The sequence below is a fragment of the Arvicanthis niloticus genome, chromosome 11 (assembly GCF_011762505.2).
Source record: "Arvicanthis niloticus isolate mArvNil1 chromosome 11, mArvNil1.pat.X, whole genome shotgun sequence".
NCBI classification, from domain to species: Eukaryota; Metazoa; Chordata; class Mammalia; order Rodentia; family Muridae; genus Arvicanthis; species Arvicanthis niloticus.
The window spans coordinates 42,801,537-42,828,599 of NC_047668.1; the positions used below are offsets into that span (position 1 = coordinate 42,801,537).

Below are 27,063 nucleotides of genomic sequence, written 5' to 3' on the forward strand. Positions count from 1 at the left end.
GTAGCCCAGGACAGCCTTAAACCTCCCACCTCAGCCTCCTGAATTGCTACATTCAAGCACTATCCACTATCCCCAACTTGTTTTGAGAATATATTTTTCAGAACCTACTTATTCCAACATAATGCTGGGAAACACTAAGAATAACCATATACATGGTGCTAACTGGCATCAGATCATTCCTTAAAGGGTCTAAATGTATGCAATTATTGAAACAAAGCTTACTAAAGTTTTCTGGATAAATAAAAGCAACGTCATAGTTACAATATTGACTTAAAATTTCACTTAGATCAAGAGTTATGGTCTTAACAATTCATACATAATCTTACACTGCATCTACTTTACATATTCTAACTTAGTTCAGCAAAATTACTTTGAAAATACAAATATTTTTTTTTTCTGAGACAGGGTTTCTCTGTAGCCCTAGCTATCCTAGAACTAGCTCTGTAGACCTCTGTAGAACTAGCACTGGCCTCAAACCCAGAGATCCGCCTACCTCTGACTCCCAAGTGCTGGGATTAAAGGCAGGCATTTCCACCACCCACAAAATATTGTTTTAAAGGGAAACAAATAGCAAATAAATAAAAGCGAGTTTAGTAAGTTAATAGCTTGTGGTAGTTTGAATAAAACTGGCCCCCATAGACTCATATATGCAAATGCTTAGTCACCAGGATTGGCACTATTTGAAAGGATTAGAAAAGGATTAAGAGGAGTGGCCTTGTTGGAGGAAGTATGTCTCTGGGGGTGGGCTTTGGGTCTCAAAAGCCCATGCCAAGCCCAGTGTCTTCCTCATGGCCTGTGGATTATGATGTAGTTCTCAGCTGCTGCTTCAGTGTCACCTGTGTCATCATGCTCCCTGCCATGATAATGGACTAAACCTGAAACTAGAATCAAGCCCCTAGGTAAATGCTTTCTTTTAGAAGAGTTTTCTTGGTCATGGTATCTTCTAATAATAGGACAGTGGCTAGGACATAATAAGTTAATAAGTTAATAATTTAAGTACCAAAAAATTAACCAAACACATTTCATTTAAAGTACAGTTACGTGTCCAGACATGAATAGTAAAAATAAATATACTTACATCTATTTAAGAAATTATCTATATTTTTATTTTTCCTCAAAGCAGGAAAATCCAAATCCAGGACCAAGGAATTTAAGCCATCCTGTTTAAAAAAAAAGAGAGAGAGAGAAAGAGAGAGAGAGAGAGAGAGAGAGAGAGAGAGAGAGAGAGAGAAAGTTTGTATAATTCTTAAACATTCAAAAGTCTTTAAATATTATACATGCTGTTCCTACTGAGTAAATACCAGCTCACAGTAATATATTGCAGAGACTCTCCATACCCAACAGCTTGAGAAAATTTCCTAACCAGACAATGTTAGCTGAGAAGCTGGCAGTGTGTACATGGCAAAATAAAGAAAAATAACCCAGATCCAGAAAGACAAACACTGCATGTTTTCTCTCATTTGAGGTTCTAACTCCAAATCTTCAGATGTGAGTAGATACCCTGGAATAAATGTAGATGATTTAAGAAGGTGACCTAGGCTTATATTGTAGCAAAAAAAAAAAAAAAAAAAAAAAAACCTAAGTCATGTTAACTGACCTGCTGTCATTTATCATGAAGAGCTGAACAAAAACTATTTGCAATACTGTATTGTTTTGTACTGGAAGACTTTTAAGCCCAATTATTCAATTATCCCATCTTCAACAAGAGGTTTATTGCTTAGTTAAAAGAAAAAAGTGTTTGCCTGAAAATGACAAGATTTGCCAAGGAACACAGAAAGTAAGCATGAATCAAAAGTTAAAGCGTGCTGCTGGAACGGCTCAGCAGCTCAAGTGCTGAGCAGCCTGACAACCTGAGCTGGGCCCATCTCTGCGTCCTGAGTACTGAGAGTAAAGGTATGCATGGATGCTTGGCTTCTCGTGAGATTTAATATTCATTTTTAATATTCATTAAAAATACTTAATTACTGTAGGAGTTTGGATACCTCCTTAAATTTTATGTGTAGTGCAAGTGCCTCACTGGCTCTGCCCCAGCTCTTGTTGAGAGGCTGAATAATACAACATATTAACTACATAACAATGAGTGTGACAGCAAGTCATCAACTACAACACATTTTCATGGTAAGAAAGTATATGAGGACTTATTACTGACTCAGTCAAGGCTCTAAGGCTACAGTAGTGCTAACAGCATCACAACGCCTAGTATTTACCAAGTGCCTGGTATCAGAACTGCCAGATACTCAAATATAACATCACCTCATTTAATTTTCCTAGCAGATTATGCAAGTAGATGCTATTATCTTTTTCCCTCCTAGTTGTAAAGATTAAGCTTATAAGTTCAAACAATTTCCCAGTTCTGCTCAGCTAAAAAGCTGAATGGCTGGTATTAGGCTTAATGCAACTTCAAGTAATTAATATTAATATTTTAAGTATTCTTCTAAAATATTAAACACAGGAAGATATTAATCAAAATATTCACAATGTAGTTCAGAAGTTTTGGGAGTAAAATTAGTCAAATTGTTATATTAGTTGATTTCTTTCATTTATAATCAATAATTATCTTTTCCTTTATGAACAAAATTTTTTTTTGTTCTTCTCTTATATTTTCTTACTCAAGATTCAAAAAATACATACCATTTTACTCCAAACTCTCTATAGAACGAAACAAAACAAAAAAAGAACATCAAAAAAGTCATTTAAGTATTTCCCCATTATAAAATATAAGAAAAAGTAATACACTATCTGTCTGAATGTCTTCTGGGTGAAGAAAATAGCTCTTGTAGTCACTATGCACTGTTAATCAGTGAAGGGAAAATGGACAGGTGCCCTGCTAGGAACTCTGAGATGGAATTAAAGAAATTCCCAACACAAAACATGACAGATCATTACAGTTGCAGTGATAAGTTGAATACGTATAGTTTCCACAGACTCATGTGTTTTAATGCATGGCCCTAGGGAGTGGCACTATTAGGTGTGGCCTTGGAGGAAGTGTGTCACTGTGGGAGCTGGCTTTGAGGTCAATGTGACAGAAAGTTGGCTCCTCCAGCAATGTCTGCCTGAACTCTGCCATGCTTCCTGCCATGATGATAATGGACTAAACCTCTGAAACTGTAAGCTAGCCCCAATGAAATGTATTCCTTTATAAAAGTTGCCATGTGTCTCTTCACAGCAATAAAACCCAAACTACAACAACAGAAATTAAGACTTTTCATTTTCTGCTGGACATGGAGATTTACACATTTAATACCAGCACTCAGGAGACAGAGGCAAGCAAATCTCTGAAAGTTCAAAGCCAGCCTGGTCCATATAATAAGTTCTGGGCCAGCCAGAGCTAAGCCATTAAGCCCTTGTCTTTAATTTTAAAAACTTTTTTTCCCTTCATTTTCTGTCTTACATAAGTTACTGAAGGGAGCTGGAAAAATGGCTCAGTCATTAAGACCTTTATTGCTCTCCCAGAGATCCTAACTTCAGTTCCCCATACCCATATTAGGCAACTCACAATAGCCTATAACTCCAACTCCCAAAGAGCCAACACCCTTTTCTGGTCTTTGTGTGTACCTGCACAAGTAGCAGAAATATATACATTAAAAAAATAAAAATCTCTTTTTAAGTCATTGAAATACTTGAATACACATTACTCTTAAAATCCTAACACTCAATTTCCCAATCATTCATTCATCAAATCTAATCAATGAATTGCTTATTTAAACAAAGCTACATGCACACAAAAGTATAAAAATATTTATCTTTGGACATTAGCAATCTAAATATACTAAGCATATACTATATGGGGAGAAAGTCACCATATAATATATAAGAGAATTTGTTTTAAATTCTGTGGACTTATTTTAAATTTGTGTGGGTTTGTACATGTGAGCACAGTACCCTAGGCTTGTCAGATCCCCTTAATCTGGAGTTACAGGTGGTTATGAGCTGCCTGATGTGGGTGCTGGAACCAAACTTGGGTCCTCTACAATACCAGTATGTGCTCTTAACCAATGAGCCATCTCTCCAGCTCCAAATCACTTTTTAATTTAATTTTCATTAAAAAAAAAAAAAAAAAAAAAAAGAAACCAACTCACACTGGAAAAGGAATATAGGCAACAGGCAGCTTTCTGTCACCCATACAACAGTCATGAGGAATCCTCATGGAATAGAGCAGCAGGCAGTGGCTGTTCTAAAACATGTTTTCTTTTGTCTTTTCTCCTTCTTTGTGTATAAATATGCAGATTCAAAGGCCTGCTTCATTGTAATAAAAAAGTAAAAACAACCTTTCTTTTTAAAGATTTATTTCCATTATTTTAAATTGTATGTATACGTGTAGCTACATGTGGGTATGATACACTTGAATCCAAGTATCCCCAGAAGTTAGAAGAGAATGGCAGATCCCCTGGAGGTGGAGATAAGGTGGTTTGAGCCACTTGGATGAGTAAGTATGAGTAAGAGGAATCTAATTCCTACTTCTCTATTCTACATCTAATTCATACTTTTGTGTTCTACTTTACATTTGGTAGCTCATGTTTTATCTGGAAAGAGGAAAATTCCCACTATTAGAAAGCAATATAAAGCTCCAAGATGGTAATTCCCATGCATCAGCTCATAGCTCGGAGGCAAGCTGAAGCCAATACGCAACATATAAGATGTCAGAAATGCTTGGAATTTGGATATTGGAATTATGAACGCAAAAGAAAAGAAAGTACCTACACAGGCCTTTGAGAACAGCAGAGCTGAAGAAAGCTTTAAAAGAAACAGAAAATAGATTATTGCAGCAAAGCCATCGAGAGACCAACATAGAAAGACCAAGAAGAGACTCAGACTCCAGTTCCTCCAGCAGCAGCAGTACCGAGAGCAGCTCTGATGATGAGCCACCAAAGAAGAGGAAAAAGAAATAGAACTCTCTGTACACTGGACCAATGGATCAAAAGCATTGTAACTCCCAGGGGAACTGAAAACATGCTCAAGTAAGCAAGTTAGCTGGTCAGACTTGTTCCAATTCAGAACTTTCTAAGTATTCACCATTGTATAGGATATTTTAAAAAGATTATATATATATATATATATGTGTGTGTGTGTGTGTGTGTGTGTGTGTGTGTGTGTGTGTATATATATGGATGTTTATTTTAGGAATGAATATTGGGTTTTTGCTGTTGCTTTTTTTTTTTTGTAAAGACTGGGTCTCATTTTGTAGGTCTTGCTGACCTTGAACTTGATATGTAAAAGAGGCTAGCCTTGATTTCAGAGAGATCTACCAGTCTCTGCTTCTTCTAATGTTGGGACTAAAGATATGTGCCACCATGCTCAAGACCAAGCTTTTGTTGTTAACATATTTTTTTAAATATTTGAAGTCTATCTGTAGTGCATAATCAAAGCTGAAAACCAGGAAACCTATTTCAGTAACAGACAAAAGTCTTTATTTTTCCTCCCTATGAAATGAATGCTTTATGTGGGTATATGTTAAGGTGTATATGGGACAGTCTTTGACTGCATCAGAATATTAAGAAGTTTCTTGTGCTCTTTTGGCTCTGTCTATTATGTGAGATTTAATGCATTGTTATTTTAAGTAGTTTTCCTACTGTTAATAAATGTGCTCTATTTTTATGTTTGTATCAGAAAATTATTCTGATTTTTCTATTCTGAATATATAAATTCAAAGAACCCAATACAGTATATTGGAATGAAAAAAAAAGAAAGAAAGCAATATAAGAGCTAATTAATATGCACAAATGTAGTTTCTAAAGTACAGTTAGTAACCATATCCACCCATAACTTCTCTGAATACTGTTCCTTCATTCCTGGCATCAATCAAGTACACATTAGCAACTCGTTAAAAAAAAAAAGAAAAGAAAAGAAATCAAAAGATATTGAACCTGGATTTTAACTGGAACCCACAAATCGCCATAATCTTTCATTTTGTCAAAAGGGAAATGCAACAAAATAAATGTATGACTAGACATTTAGTCTCTGAACGATCTTCTAGGTTTGAAAATAATTTCTGTAAGTCACAGTATAGCAGAATTTTATTTTCAGGCACCCACCAGATGGGCAACAGACCCAAAAATTGAATATGTATATTTCAGAGAGTGTACAAAATGATCTGGTGAGACAGAGGAAGTGAGAGGGTTGGTTGTATTTCTGGGTAGCTGCTAGGGATAAACCCTAGGGCCACTGCAGGCTAGGTTAAGTGTTCCACCATAGAGCTACAGTCCCAGAAAGTAAAATTTAATGTAATAGTTTTCAGTAACATTTCACTCTTGGTAACAACATTTAACCAAGTGTGTCATAATGTAATATACATGTATTTTATCATGGTTATTTTTCCATATTGCTTATTAATTTTTAACACCTTACCTAACTTCACAGATTGCTAAGTCAAAACTTAGCAAACTATAAAATTCAAATATGTATAGTATCCATTATACTGCAACTATTTAAAATTGATCACAAGTGTAAATTAAAACCAAAATGCAAGTAGTAACAGCAAACAGAGAAAACCACTGTTGGCCTTTCACCTCTTCCACACATTAAGCTCTTATAACCAAAAATATAGAGCAATATATTCTAAAAATGTAGACACTACCAGGAAACATGAGTTATCCCTGTATTTTGCTTTGTTTTTATTGACATATACCAGAACCAACTGGTGGAAAATATAGTTTTCTTGTCAGTATATGCCCTTGGAAGGCACTCAAGAATAAGAAACAAATCAGAGAAAAAAATAAGGAAATAAACTGTGCAGTAAGACTTATTAGACAATTAGAATGAAGCACCCACATGTTCTAATCTATCTGTAAAATACATTCTAGACACTGCTGTAATAGAAATAACTGGAAAAAATAAATGCATGTTTAGTATCAACGTACTTCTTTAACATTAATGCTACAGAAAGATTTTGTAACAGTTACAAAAAGAGGTGGTGCTTTGGCTAAAAGAAAACCCTTGAATCCCACATAAATAAAAATGCAGATAACTTAGTTTTTACAATCTGTCCTCTATCAAAGAACACAGAAACTTAATGGACACCACTATACACAAAGAACAAGCTTTTATATTCAAGTACACAGAACACTGCAATCTACCATCACACCAAAACAAAAATCTGTAAAAATAAGAGTGTGAGAGCCTAAGAAAACATTTTTAATTCTTTGTGGCAAGATGAAAAATTACCATGAAGCCAGAGGTGGTGGCAAACACCTTAATCCCAGCACTCAGGAGAGAAAGGGGGTCAGATCTCTTTAAATTTCAGGCCACCCTGGTCTATAGCGTGAGCTCCAGGACAGCCAGAGCTAAAACAGAGAAACTCTGTCTCCAAAAAAAGGGGACCGGTAGAGGGGAGGGGAGGGGAGGGGAGGGGAGGGGAGGGGATGGGAGGGGAGGGGAGGGGAGGGGTGGGGAGGGGAGGGGAGGGGAGGGGAGGGGAGGGGAGGGGAGGGGAGGGGGGACAAAAGAAAAACTATCATGAAAGCTTCCAACTTTATACAAAAGTTATCTTTCACAATGCATTTTAAGAAGTTGGGGAGGGAAAGAGGCGTGAGTGGTGCTAAGGTCATATGTAGGGAGAGCAGGGGAGAGAGAAGGGAGATCGGCTGGGGGGCAGGGGCAGGGGCAAGCTCCAGGATATGGCAGAGATCTGAGGTGGGAAGAGGCTCCAGAGGGTCTATGGGGGCGACTCTGGCTGAAATTCCTAGCAGTTAGGGATATGAATCCTGGTGGCCACTTTCTGTGGTCAGGAGGAATAAGGACAGCAACCCAACCACAAAACCTTTGATGCAAAATGTGACCTGCCTACAAGATGTACAGGGACAAAGAGCAAAGATGGAAGGAATAGCCAACCAATGACTGGCCCAAACTGAGACCCATTCCCATGGGCAAAACCAATCCCTGATCCCTGACACTATTAATGATACTCTTATGCTTGCAGACAGGAACTGTCCTGGGGGCTTTACCCAACAGCTGACCGAAACAGATGCGGAGACCCACAGCCAAATATTAGATGGAGCTCGGGAGCGGAAGAGTTGTGGGAAGGACTGAGGGATCTAAAGAGGAAAGGGACTAAACAGGAAGACCATCAAAGTCAACTAACCTGGACCTTTGGGCTCCCTGAGACTGTTCACCAACGAAAGAGTGGGCATGGACTGAGTCTATGCCCCACACACATAAGTAGCAGATGTGCAGCTTGGTCTCCATGTGGGTCCCCCAACAACTGGAGCAAGGGCTATCCCTGAATTTGTTGTCTGCCTGTGAATCTCATTTCCCTAACTGGGCTGGCCACTTTGTGTGGCCTCAGTGAGAGAGGATGTGCCTAGTATTGCAGTAACTGATGGGCTCCCCTTCTCAGAGAAAGGGAAGGGATATGGGGGAGAAGCCACAAAAGGAGGGTACTAGGACGAGAAGGGGGGGGGCTGATATTGATATGTGAAGTGAATAAATAAATTTTTAAAAGTCACTGAACTTACAGATGAATTATATATTCTTCTATAAAAAGCAAAATTGCTCTAAGTTTGCTGATTTTACTTCAATAACAATAACAACAAGTTATTAACAACAATATCCTGGTCAGTGGTTTTGGGGGAATATCAAAATAAGGACAATAGTCTTAGCAGTAAATGACAAAAACAATTCTTTTTTTTGTTGTTGTTGTTTTTCGAGACAGGGTTTCTCTGTGTAGTCCTGGCTGTCCTGGAACTCACTCTGTAGACCAGGCTGGCCTCGAACTCAGAAATCCGCCTGCCTCTGCCTCGCCTCCCATGCGCTGGAATTACAGGCGTGCGCCACCACCGCCCGGGGACAAAAACAATTCTTAATGTTTGAAAGAAATTATTGCTATAGAGGAAATATTTTGAAAAGAGATGTTTGGAAATGTCCTCTTTGTGCTTTGGGAGAAATAACCTATGTTAACTTCATGATTAAAACTTTTAAACTGCATTCTAAGTCAGGTAAAACTAAGTAATTGCATATATTTTGAAACTTTTCTACTTTGTCACTCACTGTTGCTGCTCACCCTGTTAGGTTCATGTACATGAACTCTTTTAAACAGTTTTAGAGAACTAGGTGTCTACCTTTATGCAGTAATGCCCCTCTTTATCTGATAGGAATGTTCTGCTGTGCCTAATGTTAATAAAACCCCCTTTAGTCTTCTACAGAACACACTTGTACACAAAGACACCTTGACTTGAGTTCAAAAGCACCAACTAGCTCCCTATGGTGACAGACTCAAGTCAAGCTGAGTGATTTTAAACTCACATATTAAAATAGAAAATGTTTAAGTTCTGTTCACCACCAGAGAAAACAGTTTACTAAGCCTCAATAACCACCAAAAAATATTATTGCTGAATAGTATCAACAAACTTACTAACTGGTGTGCTCTACATCCTTCATTTGTAGCAAAACAACAAAAACTATGACAGTCCTCAGAAGCCAGGAACAAAGTAAATTCAGGTGAGAATCTGATCTTCAAAATCACTGTACTGACATTAAGCCTAATTTTAAAAACAGTAAAGTATATTTCATTTGGTGAAAAAGGCTGATATGCTTATCTGTAGATTTACCTTTCACTTTAAAACTTCTATTTTTATATATAATTTATATTTATAATATTTAAATGTATATTAATAATAAAATATCTATTTGCAAATATCTTCAAATTTTTCTTACTAACAGGATCACAAGATTAGAAATTTAACAACCATAAATTCCTTAAAGGCAAGAAATGGTTCTTTATCTTCCCTAAAGTAAAAACTTTTATTTTCTATATTCTAAGCACACACATATATATGTTTATAGACACAAACACAAAGGCAAACGATTGAGTAATTAAATTACCCAACACAGTGGTGTCCACACAACAAAAGTGAATGAGTCTTGCTGCATGGAGCTGTCTATTCAGCAGTGCCATTCCATTGTGATCAGACTACTCAGGTTTAAATTGCCTTCCCTCTGCCTTTCTGGTCATTTCCTCTGTACTAGGGATACTTCCTCCATTCTCTAATGTTTCTCAGGTTCTTATGACTTCTTACCTGTCCTCTCCTCTTCTGATGTAGTCTATCCCTATTCCAATGCTGAGTATTAATCAATCTTGATTTTAGTCCCTCATCAAAATTATCCAACAGCTTCCAAACGTCTGGACAATGTAACACTGAGCTAACATGTAACCCTCTGACCAGTTTTACTACCCTTCATTCAAATTATTTATAAAAGTCACTAGCCATGTGAAGCTATTATATCATAGCTGGCTTGAATGGAGATGCATTCTAAATACAAAGAATATATCAAATTTTTAAAGTTTAGGACTAAAACAAGAACATAAAGTATATCATTCATATTTTAAAATACCATTATATGTTGAAATGATCACATTTTGAGTATGAGGTTAAATGAAATCTATTATTTAAAAACTTATTTTATTCATTTATTTCTACTTAAAAATATTTGTAAAGATGTTTTCCCTACATATCTGTACCTGGTAGTCTTAGAGTCCAGAATAGAGCATCAGAACCCCTACTACTAGAGTTACAATCAATTGTGAGGAGATGACAAAAATTAAATGTGGGTTTTCTGCTCTTAATTTCTGAGACCCCTATTTCTATTTTTTAAAATGATACTACTAGAAAAATGAAAACTACACATGTGGATAACATTACTATGTAATAAACAGAGCTGCCTAGACAATCATCTTTCATAATGATCTGTATATTCAGCAACTGTTCAAACTGATCTTTCACTGCTTCCTCCATCAACATCCCTTCTTCACTAAGGGAAGCCATATTCTATGAGTGTCTCCTCTACTTGTCCACATCCGACCTACTCTTCAAAACAGAGCTCAAAGAAAGCATTTCTTTGACAACTTCATGAGCTCTCAGGCATAAAAGCCTGTCTGTACTCTAAGTTTCTACACATTACATGTTCTTTTGGGGATGATCTGTATAGCCCTGACATCCTAGAACTCACTCTGTATACCAGACTGGTCTCAAACTCACAGAGATCCGCCTGCTTCTACCTCTTGAGTACTGGAATTAAAGGCACGCCTCCCCCCAACTGCCCAACATTATATGTTCTTTAAGAAGGATGACACTCTATATTTACAACAGCTATTGCTGAGCTTGGTTTATCAAGTCTATTAATTCTTCAAGTACATTAAGTATCAAGTACTATTAAGTTCTTCAAGTACAAAACTCCTTCAAATTCACAGCACTCCGTAGGCAGAGGCAGGTGGATCTCAATGAGTTCAAGGTCAGCCTGGTGTACAAAGTGAGTTCCAGGACAGCCAGGACTACACAGAGAAACCTTGTCCTGAAAAAAACAAAAAAACTACGCCAAACCTCTATTGTTTCTATCCCACTACCTTACAGCCTCCCAAATATTAACAAGAGGACCAGTAGTGATACAATTCTCAAATGTTACAAGTTGTTATTTAACATATTAAATACTATTTATACATCCCTGCAGCTCATTTACTCCTGACCTTTTAAAATGACCTTTCTTTCATATTCATTATCCAGCTGAAGTCCTGTTCTCCTTTGATGGCATGATTTACCTTAGTCTACAATTGTTTTTGCATAATGGGCCCTACATGTGGTGTTTCTCCCTGTTCACCAGGACAACTATGTAACTATTCTTTCTCCTCCTTTCCTGGGAATCCAGCTTTTCATCAGATCACCAGTGACTCATAACCACTTCTTGTTAAGTCACCTGTTACCCACTGGACTCACTAATCTCAGTCTCTATAAATGACTTGGCTCCTTGTACACTGTTACTCTAAGACTAATCTTATCATAATTAAACATTCATTCCTGAGGTAACATCAACAATAACTGAAACACCTCCATAATTTCAATTTTAAATATTTTGTCTTAGGCAACATCTTTCCAGCTTACTTTAACACAACATGGTTCTCAACCTGTGGGTCACAATCTCTTTGGGGTTAGGGATATCAAAAGACCTTTTCACAGGGGTTACATACCAGATATGATGCTTATCAGATAGTTACATAATGATTCATAACAGAAAATTACAGTTATGAAGTTACAATGAAAACAATCTTATGGTTGGGAGCAGTCATCACAACATGAGGAACTGTATTAAAGGGTTACAACATTGGGAACGTTGAAAACCACTGCTCTAATGCCTCAATTCCAATATTCCTTTTATCCAACAACAACCTTTAATCCAGAGTCTCTTTTCCCACTCATCTCATCCTCTTCCTTCCCACATACTGTCCACATATCTTAAGCTCCAGAGCCAATCATCATAATCACACCCTTCCACTTAGCTGGTCTCTCAATCATACTGTTCTGGAAAACTGATATAGCCTTAATTACCTGTTGCAGTAATACTATGTGAAATTGTGTTTCTGTCATTCCTCACCATTGATTGGCTTTAATAAAATTTTGATGCCCAGCTGGGCAGGAAGTGGAAGGTGGGACTCCCTGGGAGAGAGAAAGGAACCATAGGAAGAAAGGGGAAAGACTCCACCAGGAGAGACACCAGGGAGCAAACGGACATGATCACAGGCCTGAAAGGTATAGCTAGGTTGTTGGGGATAGGTAGTTGGGTTAAGTTAAATGAGCTTCTTGAGAGTCAGCCCAGCTAAAGCCAAAGACTTTGAAATATTAAAAGGTCTCAGTGTGGTTATTTGGGGAAAAGCTGGTTAAGGAATAATTGATGCTGTATCAATTTCCAGCATTAATAAATACAGAGCATAATAACCTTTTAATCTACAATTAACCAAATTCTTTCTCTATTCAATTCTCATTCACATTCATCTATATATCCATTCTCTCTCTTGTCCTTCTCTTCCAGTAATATTAAAATATATTGTTCCTTTTACTGTAGGAAAACAAAGTCTCTTGAAACCACTTCCCACATAGCCATCATCCCATTTTTCCCCTTTATCTTCTCAAGAAAATTCCTTGAAAGAAATATTTATGGCATTGCTTTAGCTTGTTACTCCCATTAACTTTAGACCTCAATCCAATGAGTTCTCCTACCACTACCTACTAAAATAATAAAACAGTTCAAGCTCCTCAATGACCTACACATCATTCATCCAATGACCAAATCTCTTCACATCTGTAAACAGTCTTTTTCTACTTACTTCTTGAAAATCTTTCTTCCCTTTGGTTGGGGGTCACCACAACCTGAGGAACTATATCAAAGGGTCACAGCATGAGGAAGGCTGAAAACAACTGGTTTAAAGGGTCTAAGTATATATAGAGACACTCCAAAAGGCATGAGCCCACTCAGTACTCATCTTGTCTTTGAAACATTACTTCCAACAAGAAAAAAGTCCTTAGGGAAAAGGCTGATTCTAAGACTGGAGAAAGAAAATTACAATTTGGCCTGGAGAGATTGCTCAGTGGTTAAGGGCACTGACTGCTCTTCCAGGTCCTAAGTTTAATTCCCAGCAACCATATGGTGGCTCACAACCACCTGCAATGGGGTCCAATGCCCTCTTCTGGTGTGTCTGAAGAGAACAATAGTGAATACATAAAATAAATAGATAAATAAATCTTTAAAAAAAAGAAAATTACAATTTGATCTCTTGGTACTTTGTACCAAAAAGAAAAGTATAGTGATCATAAAATGGCATTATCTACTCAGATGCATTGTATCATAATCCTACTTTTAAAATTCAATCCTTATATAAAATTAATGGGATTTGAATAAAGACATAAGACCATTCTTTACTGTTTCTGCAAACTTTCAGAGGCTTTAAAATTATTTGAATCATTTTTGAAAATGTTTTTAATTGAAATAAAATGGTATCCCTTTCTTCCCTCTTGCCCCTCTCAAGCCATCTCCTTCAAACCTCTCCCCTCTCTCACACACACTTTCTTTTAGGTTCATAGCCTCTTTATTATTGCTATATAGGTATGTCCCTGTCTGTCTCTGTCTGTCTTGTGTCTCTGTCTCTCTCTCTCTCTCTCTCTCTCTCTCTCTCTCTCTCTCTCTCTCTCCACACACACACACACACACACACACACACACACACACACACACACAAATACAACTTGTTGAGTATATATTGTATTGTATATGGTTTCAGGGCTGACCACTTTGCACTGAACAACAAAAAGGGCACTCATGCCCTGGAGAGGCTAATTCTTTGCCAGCAGACATTAGTTGCCTGTAGTTCTTGCCTAGGGGTGGAACCCCCAAAAATTTTCTCCCTTCCATGTCAACATACCCACTGATACTCCAGTCTTGTTTATGCAGCCATTTTTAGGACAGATTGTTTCACAGCAAACTTCCTATTATTCTGGTTCTTAACAATCTTCCTGCCCTCTCTTCTATGTATAATGACTGACAGTGACATTTCAAAGCGGGTATAAAGGCTATTTAAGGAATAGTCTCTAGTGGCAAATCTGGAACCTGATTATCAAGTAAGCAATGGCAGGTATTCTAATCTTACTCTATGTGCTGCAGAAGTAAGTGCAGTTATGATAGTAATAAAGGGTACTCCCCTAATAAAATCTTACAGAAGAATGCTAATAAATGTACAAGTAATAATTGAATTAGAAAATCATCTGATAACAGCAAAGTAAAATCTGGAAATTTTCAACAGATTCTAAAACTAGTGGATAAAAGTAGAAATAGAAACATGATTTCAAATACTCTAAGTTCCTCCTCACAAAATACTAGGGGCTAGAGAGATGGCTCAGTATTTATTTAAGAGCATGTATGGTTCTTGCAGAAGACAAGGGTTTTCTGTTCCCGGCATCCACAGGGCAGCTCACAACATTAACACATAACGGCTCACAACATACTTAGTAATTATGAAAAAAGAAAACTAGAAACAGGAGAGATTATTTTTAAATAAGTGACCAGTGCTAATATCACCAATGTTCACATGCCCACCAAAAAGATTTGAGAGCACACCATCATGACTGTGAAAACAATGGACAAACTCGTATCTCAGAAATAATGACTTGTAATCTTCAAGACTCTAGAGAGCAGGAAACTCAAAAGAAAGGCTTCTTAGAGTTGCTGCAGATGGAAGGAGACAGAGGGCCATGGAAATCCGATGAAGTACATAATCCTAGATCATGATCATTTTCAATCACAATTACTTGGACAATATTTGAATGGGGTCTCTATGTAAAGTGTATATAAAAGTTGTCCCCAAATGTTAGATAAGACCTTGAAAGTGGATTATACCAGGCATGTTCTTAGCTCAGAATTTAGACAAGACATTTGCCTCCAGAGGGTTGTATTTAACATGGGTTAGCTCTCCCAGCCAGATTTCTATTTTTCAAGATTTTACTGTCTAAACTTTAAACACTGTGTTTCTTATCTTTTTCTTCTTTCCCCTTACCTTAGAATACTAGAAGACCTAACTACTATAATATGGCTCCCCAAAATATAAAGTGGCAAGAAGGGAATGTTGATGTTGTGGTCACTGCTCCAACTCCAATACCCAATCCTACAGCTAAGCTGGGGTTAGAAGGAATAAATAGAAACTCATATTCTCTGGATATAAAAAAATTAACACACAATCACAAAATAGGTTCATTTTCCCAATAAATACAATGAAATATTGAACAGGTAAACTAAATCCACTGGCAGATCTGGTATATCATTTCAACAAAGGTCTACAGCGTAAGTGAATATCCTAGTATCCTTGCTCTAAGGAGCTTAGTGATCAAACCTACTTTCCATCTGAAAGTTAATATTGGAGCCAGCTAACACAGCAAGAAAATAACAGCATCACATGAACATTCAGTATTAAAACACCAAATATGGCTAGGCATAGTGGTGCATACCTATAATTCCAGCTACTAGGAGGCTGAGGAAAAATTAATGAGATCTTACATAAAAATCAAGTTTTAAAAAGGAAACAGAGTATGATGGTACATGCCTGTAATACTGGAAATAGAGGCAAGAGGATTCAAGGACAACCTAGGCTACATAATGCATTTTAAGGCTAGATTGGGCTACATAAAAGCCTACCTAAAAACAAACAAACAAACAAATGAGTAGCACTGGGAATGCAGCTCTATGGCTTGCCTGGCAATTATTAATCCCTGAGTCCAACTCCCAACACTAAAAACATAAAATCAACAAAAATTAATTACATCAGACTTGATTTAAAAATACAAGTACATGCAGGCAGAGATTCTTTGAGAGAAAACATAGTGACACAAAATTCGCTCTGGAATGAAAGTGGTGTGAACCAAGTGATAAGTAAAACTAAGAATTCTGTGTTTCATTATATTTCTTTGAAAAACTGCCAAAGTTAAAAATCAAAATATCTACAATGGTTTCAATTAGTTTTAGTATTGTAATTGAATAGTCTGTATTTAAGGAAGGGGGGCACAAAAAAAATCTGAAAATGCTATGGCTTCTATACACAAAAGTGTTCAAATCAGTAGCATTTCATTTCACAAACGTTCATTTCTCATGATGCGCCAGGTAATAATGCTGATCTTCCTTTGCATAACCATCAGAATCACAACAGAAAGAATTATCATAAGCCAGGTAAGGGGGTACACACGTAGATGCAGCTACTCAAGATCTAAGGTGGGCGGATCCATTTAGTCCATAAATTCAAGGTCAGCCCTGGGCAGCACAATAACACAGGGGCAACAACACTAAAGCAAAACAAGTTTTTTAAAATATAAAAGCTTTATATTTTTAAGAGTATAGAAATTTGAAAACCAAAATAACAAGTCTAGAGAAGCTGGTAAAACAAAAGGCAAAAGATATATAGTAAGCAAGAGTGTGAGGAAAGGGATAAAATCATTATAAATAATTAATCCCAAGTGCAATAAGAAGACAAACATACACATACACAGAACCAACTTTCAAAAAGTAAAATCTAAAATGGTAAATTAAAACCCCAATAATTACATTTGTTATGAATTAAAAAAATAAGAGCAAACATCAAACAAAGCAGACTTTAAAGAAATAGATAAAAGAAAATGTCACAATACAATGACTCTACATTTGAAGACGCTGAATAAAGCTCCTAAATATATAAAGAACTCATAGAAGCAAAGACAAACAAACAAACAAACAAACAAACAGAAAACACTAAAGCCCAATGGGCAAAAGTAATAAACCTTTCCAGGCAGACAAAAGGAACAAATGTAAGACAAGTCAAAATCATCAACAAACTTGATTTCAATATTGTGTCCTCAAAAATTGTAAAACAAAAATATTGTCAAAAACATAACTTTCTAAGATTTATTTTTATTTTCTTGTTTATAACTGTGTATGCTAATGTGTGTAAATACATGGTATCTGTATGGGAGGTGCCTACAAAGGCCAGAAGAGGACATCAGAGCCCTTAGAATAGAGTAAGAGGTAGTTTTGAGCTTCCTGACATTGCTGATACGATCTGAAAGGTGTTCTTAACCACTGAATCATCTCTCCAGACAAAAATGTATTGTTCTGTTGTTGTTGCTGCTGCTGCTGTTTTGGTTTTTTTGTGTATTTGTTTTTTGAGATAAGAGTCTCACTATTAGCCTTGGCTGGCTTGGAACATGCTTTTTTTTTTTTTTTTTTTTTAAAGATTTCATAGAATATGTATAAAAGAGGCTAGAGAGATGACTTAGTAGTTAAGAGTACTTGCTGCTCTTGCAGAGGACCTGATTTCAATTCCCAGCATACATTTCTGGCAGTTTCATAACCTCCTGTAACTCCAGCTCCAGGGGATCCCATAACCCCTTCTAACCTCAGAGGGTACATGTGTATGTGTGTGTACACACACAAACACACACACCATAGACACACATAAACAAACACACAGACATAAGAATCTTTTTTAAGAAAACATGTACAAAAAAAATCATACACTGAGCCATAAGTTTCAAATTTTAAAAGACAAAAGTTTCCTTATAAAAGCAAATGAAGCAAGAACAGTAGTGCAGAGCAGATTCTCTTATTCATTCAACAACATACCCCTTTTCCTACATACTAATTTGTCAGTTATCAGAAACAATCACATGTAGTTTTAGCTACTACTGTGTCCAAGGTTAAGGATGTCACTTATGTCTGACTTCAAAGTCCCAGGTCTTCTGCCAGAATTGATAAAATGACTAACTTACTTTTCATCCTCTGCCCAAGTTTTGACAAATATGGATGAATTGCAAAAATAAATAAATAAATAAATAAATATGCTAAATGAAAAATACGCAAAAAATATATGCTTTTATACTACAGGTTTTAATTTCTAAGAAATTCTAAGAGAAAAGCAATTAACAATGAGAAAAGATTAAATTGTTAGAGGACATGGGAGATGGGACTGACAATAAAAGAAAATAAGGAAACTTTTTAACAGTGATAAAAGCATTCCCTGTCTTGGTTGTGATGGTTCATTCAACATTATGACATATACCAACAAAATGGCCATAAAAGTCTTTACATTCCACAATAGCAAATGCCTCTCCTTTGGTCTCTCCTTACAGCAACTTGAGTAGTTTATGTGTTTGTCTACATGGAAAACAATTCCAACTTTGCATGTACTGTCTTTCCTGTTACCATTATTCATTCAAACTTGTTAAATGTACTAAAATACTATGGCCTAAAATTGCATGTACTGGAAACTACATGTGTAGAAACCAACACATTATAATTTCCAATGTTGCTCTTGCTCTCTTTTGATCTCTTGATCCCTCTGTCCCCTCACCCCTTTTCCCTTCCCTTCCCCCTCTCTCCACATGCTCATGGTGGGCCTCTACTTCTCTACTCTCTCCCTCTCTCTGCCTTCCTCTGCCTCTACTCCTCTTAACTCCCCTCCCCATGCCCTGAATAAACTCTATTCTATACTTTAAAAAAAAAATCCAATCCAATGTTTCACATATCATATTTACATGTATCATATTTACATGTGTAAAGTAAGGTCTAATATCTGCAATTTTATATACCATAAAACCTAGTAGGTTAAGAAAAATGCAAGATGTAAATATCATTCAATTTTCCCCCCAAGGGTCCTTATAACAAATCATTGTTGAAATTATCAGCATTCAGTCAACCCAGAAACATTACTTGTAAACCAATGAGTGGGAAAACCCAACACACACTGAGCAGAATAGTATGAAATGGATATGATTGCAAAATAAGATAACATAAATAATGATCAAGAACATTAAATATATAACTATATTCCTTACATGCACCACTGGAGCTATGGGACACGAAGAGTAATGCAAGTGGATGAGTCTTGAAATAAACTAGACACAAGGGCAAATATTGAATGATTCCATGTGAATAATTTGTAGAAAAGTACAGCAAAGGCTGCAGTGAAGATCGGGAGTTGTTGCTCAATAGGTATTTCTATTTTAGGTAATCAAGTTTTAAAAATAGATCATGCTGATGGTTGCACAATAGTATGAATGTATGTAGTGCCACTGAATTGCACATTTAAAGTGACACAGGTGGAAAAGTCTATGTCATGTTTATCTGACAATACATTTTTTTAAGTTCAAGAAACACTGAGACTATCCAACAGAAAAAAAGGGTACAGGATAAGTTAAATAGGGTACAGAAATAAGTCAAAATTCTAGAGACAAAACAAAATAACAATCATGTGTGAGATACACAGTACACTGGATGTGATAAAAAGAAGACTAGAAGCTGTAGAAGACAACAAGATCTAACAGAGGGTGTAAACATCAGAGGCACCATCTTTCAATAATGTGCCAATTTGATCCCCACAAAGGATGAGAAGAGTGGCATTGTTTTCCACATCTTTTAGGAAAGGTGTTTTCTTTTGGAGCACCCATACAAATCTATAAGAAATTGGACACTGGAGACTCAAGAAAGGGTACTGTTAAAAAAAGAATACTCGAAAATTTTTATGGCAAAACTCTTACTAAGGAAACTAATGTTTGTATTGAGCATAGTAAGGTCTCCAAGAGCTGATAGCTAAGTATAAAGGAAAACGATTAGGAAAAGGAAGATAGGAAAACTGGTGCCAGCCTGCTCCTCCAGAGAAACAACACTTAAACTTTCCCTCAATAAATGAAAAGATTGTCATTTTAATATTTAAGTTAAGGAGTGAATTACAGTAAGTTCCTTAGTTGGAGAATAGAAAGTTGTAAGACCAGAAAAGCTGGAGCAAAGACCACTGAAGAAAATCCTGTGCTGATATAGAAATGATATGACAGTCATCTGAGTAGGAGAGGACCAAGCAGGGTGACAGGAGAGGCATGAACTATGTTTAGGAGGTGCACTAGCAGGACTGGATTTCTGGCTTGGCCCAGGAAAAACAATAAGAGGAAAACATCACTGAATCTGAAACTAAATCATGCAGATTGACAAGCAGAGGGAAAGGAACATGACTGTGATCTAACCACTGAGAGACTATAGTGAACCAAGAAGAAATGCCAGCAGATAAATGCATCTCAGTCTAAAGCAGCAACACAAGCATGCACATGGATAAAACAGAAGTCATCAACACATAAACCATCAAGCAAGTCCTAGAAATAAGCAGATCCAAGAGATACAAGCTTTAACAGTAATTAAGGTTTCTTTTTCTAAGGGCATTTTGGTTACTTATTTTGTTTCTGTGAGACATCTGAACATCATTAACAAAATTGGAAGAATTAGGAGAGACATAAAAGTCAATGAGAGTTTATCAGCAAGAACAAGGAACAATCCAAAGCAGTTAAGGAATCTTCCTGATGATAAGCCGAACACAAGTAAAGCAGAAGGAAAGGAAGAACGAATGGTATTAAAAAGATAAACTGGTGTGTCAAGTGACAGGAAATTTAAGGGATCTTCTTTGGATGACTTCTATTTTCCAGGAAATAGGAACACCATCTGTGGAGGAGACTTTGTTTCTAAATTGAAAGACATTAAAGCCCCTAAGAAGGAAAAAATTACCCTAAGCTTGCAGTCTTAACAGAGGCTGGAGTTCAGGAGTGTGCAGTGTTACTACTAATCCAGTTAGTTGTCTGACTGTCCTCCATCACTAATCAACAAACACCTTTTCTGTAGATCAGAGATAAACTGATTGTGCCAGATGCATATAGTGGAGATTCAACAGTACAACTGAGGGTTGTAGCAAGAGACCTGAATTGATGGACATTGCACCCTTGCCTATGAGTGAAGAAAGCATTTAGAAGAGTTTAGAGCCTTGCATCTCAAAAATCTAAAAAATAAGTTAGTGAGAGAATAAAGAAGCTTAAAGCAGGACTGAGAGTGTGATGTTTTACATTTATGATCTGAACAGCAAAGTGGATTTCAGGTAATGGTGAAATCCTGAACATTTCCATGGGATTCAGTGAGTGAATTAAGTGACAAGAAAGACTGAAGTGAAGGGTGATGGAATCCGTGATGGAATTAGGAGACAAAAGCCACGGTTCTGAGTACCTTTCCATTAAGTTCACACAAAGGAACAGTGCCAATCTCATGTGGAAAACCTGTAAGCCAAATGCCTACATCTTCAACAAACAATTAAGATATTGACAAGAAAGTTGTCAACAAGTGACAATAGTGAGGAGAGGTACCAGATATATAACCCGGGTACATCAGACTGAGTAGAAATTCTAAGAGAAAGCTATCATGGGTGTTGCAATTTAAAGGACTCTACATTGAAAGGACCCTACACACACACTGAAAGCAGAAGCTCCAAGTTCTCAAAGGCAGCTTCCTTGGGAGAAACAAGTGCTTAAGGCAATGGGAAAGGTGGTATCTGGGAAAGAATTTGAAGATGCAAGCAAGTATGTCAACCTCAGAACAAGAGAGAAAAAAAACTTTGTTGGGAAAGGAAGAACAACTAAGGAAAAGATTAACCTCAGAAGTGTCTCAGGACTTACACATCAAACAGAAAGAAGCAGCTATAAAATTAAAATTAGGCTGGTGGTTCAGACAACAAGTCCCAAGAGCTCTATGGAAGAGGAAACCAGGCATCTCAGCAATCAGCCAGTGCCTGGAACAATTGTAATTAGGAAAGGGTCTGTCTGTTTCTAGCGTTTAAAAAAAAAAATATATTCAAGGCGCTCTGAAAAAAGCCAAATTAAATTTAGATGAGTTCTGTTACCTAATGAGTATGTGCTGGCAGGGAGAGAGAGATGGCTAAGTGGTTACAGCAGTGGCTGCTCTTCCCGAGGACTAGGGTTAGATTCCCAGCACCCACATGATAGCTCACAACCATCTGTAACTCTAGTACCAGGGGACTCAATGCTTTCTTCTGACCTTCAAGGGTACTAAGCAGGCAAGAGGCGCAGACATAAAAGCAAAACACCCATATACATAAAATAAAAATAAACTGATACCACCAATTTCAGAGTCAATTCTTACACCTCTATCCAGTGACCCAGACTTTGTATAAATCAGTAATTCAAATATTAATAAACTGCACATTAAAAAGACTGTGCTGACACTGGTGGGTTGACTCAGAAGGTATAGGTCCTTGCCATGCAAAGCCTGATGACCTTAGTTCAATCCATAGGACCCACAGGGTCAAAGGAAAGAATTGACTCACACACACTATGGCTCATGTCCACCTTCATGCACACATGATCACACACACACACACACACACACACACACACACACACATGCACGCACGCAGAGTTAATAAATGCTCTTTTTTTAAAACAAAAATACTACATGCTAAGACTATCTGGGAAAACAGTCATGATTTTATATGCATGAAATTAAAAGGAAAATAATGCCTTATGCTATTAAATGCAAACAGCAAGAGGGATGTGATGGTTTTACAGTCTACAGCCTCAATAACACAGGCCACAGATAAGAGGTTATATATTACATTTCTTAAAATTAGCAATAGGCATGTATTGCTTTTATAACTTTTCTAAATGTCTGTTTTGCTTTTGAGGGTTTGTTGAATTGAACTGAGTAAACTTGTTCCTAAATATATTAAAACATTGTGCCAGAGGCTGGATACTCACAGAAGCTTGAGAAACAAAAATTTTCAAAAACTCCCTTCTGGGGATGGGGGGGGGTAATTTCTTAAAATTACAGTATTCTGTAACTTTTCTCATGAAAAGAAACTATCATAAATCAATTTTGAGCTGGTTTTCTTTTTCTTCACTCTAAATCGAGCCTTAATTTTATCATCTGTTCTCCTATTATGGAGATGTCTTACATATGGAAAACAACTTGTTTTCCAGAAAGTCTCCAAACTTTGCAACTTTACAGTCTTCTGTTTTTCAAATCATATTTTTCTTAATTATTATTGTATTGGTTATTTTGACACAGGATCTTACTATGTAATACTAACTAGCCTGAAACAGGCTATAAAAAAGAAAAAGTTAAATATTTAGGGCTTTATTGTTTGTTTTGTCTTTTTGAGACAGCATCTCACAGAACCCAGCCTTACTTCAAACTTACTACAGAGCCAAGGATGACTTTGAACTTCTGATCCTCCTAACTCTTGGCCTCTTGAGTGCTATAAGGTTTACCCTCTGTGCTGATTTTATGTGGTACTGAGGTTTAAGCCCAGAGCATGCTAGATAAGCACTCTACCAACTCAGTTACATTCTCCAAATCAACAGTTAACAACTATAAATTCTTTTACTATGCCACCCGAGCACTTCATGAATGCTATAATTACACATTGTCCAGAAGTGTATGCAGCTTTATTAGCCATGGTAACTCAAATATTAAATACAAAAATCATGTTGCCACTCTCCTGCAAGTTATATAATTATTATCTCAAAAATTAATAAACATGGACTGGAGATGGCTCAGCTATTAGAGCACTGACTATTCTTCCACAGGACTCAGGTTCAATGACTAGTTCCTACCAACATGGCAAGTTCAGAGCTACCTCTAACTCCAGTTCCGAGGGATTCAATGCCTCTTCTGAATTCCAAGAGCAGCAGGCACATTGTGGTACACAAATATACTTGCATACACAACACTCATACAAATGTTTGAAAAAAACTGACACTTTTAAAAAAAGATTTATTTACTTATTTATACAAGTGCTCTATCTGCATGTACACCTGCATGCCAGAAGAGGGCATCAGATCACACTATAGATAGTCATGAGCCATCATGTGGTTGCTGGGAATTGAACTCAGGACTTCTGGAAGAGTGAGCAGTGCTCTTAACTGCTAAGCCATCTCTCCAGCCCCAATACTATTGTTTTTTAAATTTCTACAATATATATCTCAAATTTCTACAAGACAAAATGTACATATTCCTTAACAAAAACTAAAGTATTAAAAGTCTTCAAAGACTAAAAAGCATGGGCAACTTATCAACTACTAATGAATTCTCCTTTTTCTCTAATTTTCTATGGAAACAACAATCATTTATTTATTTGTTTGTTTGTTTGTTTTTGGTTTGGTTTGGGTTTTTTTGAGACAAAAGTTTCTCAGTGTAACAGCTCTGGCTGTCCTAGAACTTGCTTTGTAGATCAGGCTAGCCTCATAGAAATCCACCTGCTTTTGCCTCCCTAGTGCTGAGACTAAATGCCTATGCCAATACACTCAGCTGAAAAAGTAATTTCAAAAATACATTTTAGAAATCTAAACAGCAGGCTGGAAAGATGACTCAGAGGTTAAGAGCACTGGCTGCTCTTCCAGAGGTTCTGAGTTCAATTCTCAGCAACCACATTGTGGCTCATAACCATCTAAAATGAGATCTGGTGCCCTCTTCTGGACTGCAGGCATACATGCAGGCAAAATGCTGTATCATAAAAAAAATTTTTTTTTTTTTTAATTTTTTTAAATGTAAACAGCACCACTCTCCGTATTGCTTGGTACAGCCAATAACTCGAAAGTAACTTTGTATGTAAAATTTCAAAATTGTTTTAAAAATAATGATTGTATTTTACACTTTATTTTTGCTTCCTTCTTGTTTTGGTTTTATGTTTGTTTTTTGAGACCGGTTCCCTGTGTGGCCCTAGCTGTCCTAGAACTCACTCTGTAGACCAGGCTGGCCTAAACTCAGAGATCCATCTGCCTCTGCGGCTACCACAAAAGAATGTTTGAAAAACTTCTGTTTTTTTAAATACAGGCATAATCACAAGATAGACACAGAACACATTGCTTTAGGAACTATAATCTGAAGGACCATAGATTAATTTCTAGTTGGGTTTTTTCCTCATGAATTAAGCTTATTCAATAACCATTATTTTTCACATTCCTAATTATTAAATGTAAAATATCACAATTACATATTTTGAGCTTAGGCTACAGTTCTGTTAGTAGAATACTTGCTTATTAACACACACAAAGCCCTGGCTTCAATCTCTGGCACTGCATCAATGAGGCATGATGGCACAGGCCTGTGTCATCTTAAGACTTGGAGGAGGCAGAGGTGGGAAGAACAGAAGTTCAAGGTCATCATTTGCTATATAGCAAGTTTAGGTCAGCCTAGGATACATGAAATTCTGTCAAGAGGAAAAGAATAAACAGAATTTTAAAAAAATCAGAAGTTCAAGGTCACTCTCTGTCCCATAGTAAAAGTATACATTTGAGGCCAGTGAGGTGGCTCATCCAATGAAGGCACTGGCCACCAAGCCCGGAGACTTGAGTTCAATGCCTGGTGGAAGGAAAAAAAGCAATTCCCAAAGGTTGTCCTGATTTTCACAAATGCACCGTGGCATGAGTGTACCGACACATGTACACACATGTGTACATACACATATAAATCAATGTAAGGTTTTTTTTGTTTGGTTTTTTGTTGTTGTTGTTGTTGTTGTTTTTCAAGACAGGGTTTCTCTGTGTAGCCCTGGCTGTCCTGGAACTCACTCTGTAGACCAGGCTGGCCTCAAACTCAGAAATCCGCCTGCCTCTGCCTCCCAAGTGCTGGGATTAAAGGCGCGCGCCACCACTGCCCGGCTCCAATGTAAGTTTTACAATACATTTTTACACAGTATTTTTAAACCTGGGTAAGGTATAATAATACATTTTTTTATTTTGTACATCTTATCATAATATTTTTTCTTTTTTACACTTATGCTTCCTTTAGGGAAAAAAACTCCAGCAAATTAAGGGAGGGAAGACAGAACAGAGAGAAAGCAGAGAAGCTAGCTAGCCTTAAGTAATCTGATTTGTAGGGAGTCCTAAAAGACAAAATGTGATGACCTTGGCATCCTTCTATATATAGGTCAGCCACATACACAAGTCTGTCTTCTGAAAGATCTTAAACACCTTTTTCACTTAGTACAAGTGAAAAATATATATATAGTATATATATACTATATATATTTATATATATAAGTGAAATGAATATATATATATATTATATATTATATATATATATATATATATACATACACACACACACATACATTCTTGTACTCTTGTATTCAGTGCCTCTCATCTTATTCCTGAAGACTACTTTCATCACTGTCACCAGAAATGCTCCTTTAATGCAAAGTCCTGGCTAACTCAGCCCATCTACTTCAGGAGACCTGATTGGGGGGTGGGGAGTGGGGATCTCCCCAGGAGGGTCTCTCTAAAGGGAGATTCTCCAAAAGATATCCACAGTAGAATCCCCACATTTAATACTTTAGATGCTTTTTCAAGAATTCAACATACCAAAATTAATTTTCAGTAACTCTTGAAAGAATCAGTTCAAGACAACTATGCTAATGTATTTTATATATTTGATGTGCACACATGCACACACCAAGCCAACTCTGCTTCTACCCGAGCTTACACAGTTCAACAAGACTCCTTCATTATTCAGAAGTAAAAGGCTCCATAACAAAGTTTATTAAAAAAATAAATAAATAAATGTTTGTTAACTATGACTCTTGTGTGCAGGGGGTTGGGGGGGCTCTCTTCATTACTTGATTAGCATCTCTTTACATAAAAATAATTTAAATATATACACCATACTCATGGTGCACTCCTTTAAACTCAGTACTTAGGAGGCAGAGGATTTCTCTAAATAGTCTTAAAAACAAAAACACTACAACCAAAAGTAATTTTGACATGAGTTTAACATAAAAGAAAAAAATTTAAATAAAGAGTTGTTTGCTAAAATTTTCCTGATTCTTAATAAAGGCAAGGGTTCTATTTAATAAAAACCTCAAACAATTACAATCATCTAAAAGTATGGCTTCTAGATGAGGTATGACTAAACAAAAGACAAAATACTAAAGTCCTATGCAGATACAGAATTTTCAAATAAGGAATC

At 36.7% G+C, this 27,063-nt stretch overlaps 1 protein-coding gene and 1 pseudogene across 4 annotated transcripts in view; one reads left to right on the forward strand and one right to left on the reverse strand.

Moving 5' to 3' along the window:
- Positions 1-27,063, reverse strand: part of Rock2 (Rho associated coiled-coil containing protein kinase 2) — a 95,803-nt gene that overhangs the window by 58,490 nt on the left and 10,250 nt on the right. For 3 of the 4 annotated variants that reach the window (XM_076942090.1, XM_076942089.1, XM_076942091.1), the window contains exon 2: positions 1,079-1,160. The exons of the other annotated variant lie outside the window; for it this stretch is intronic. In XM_076942090.1, the coding sequence (XP_076798205.1) occupies positions 1,079-1,160 (82 nt within the window). The remainder of the gene's footprint in view (positions 1-1,078; positions 1,161-27,063) is intronic. 4 annotated transcript variants of the gene reach the window in all.
- LOC143443968 (zinc finger CCHC domain-containing protein 10-like) lies at positions 3,989-5,016 on the forward strand (annotated as a pseudogene).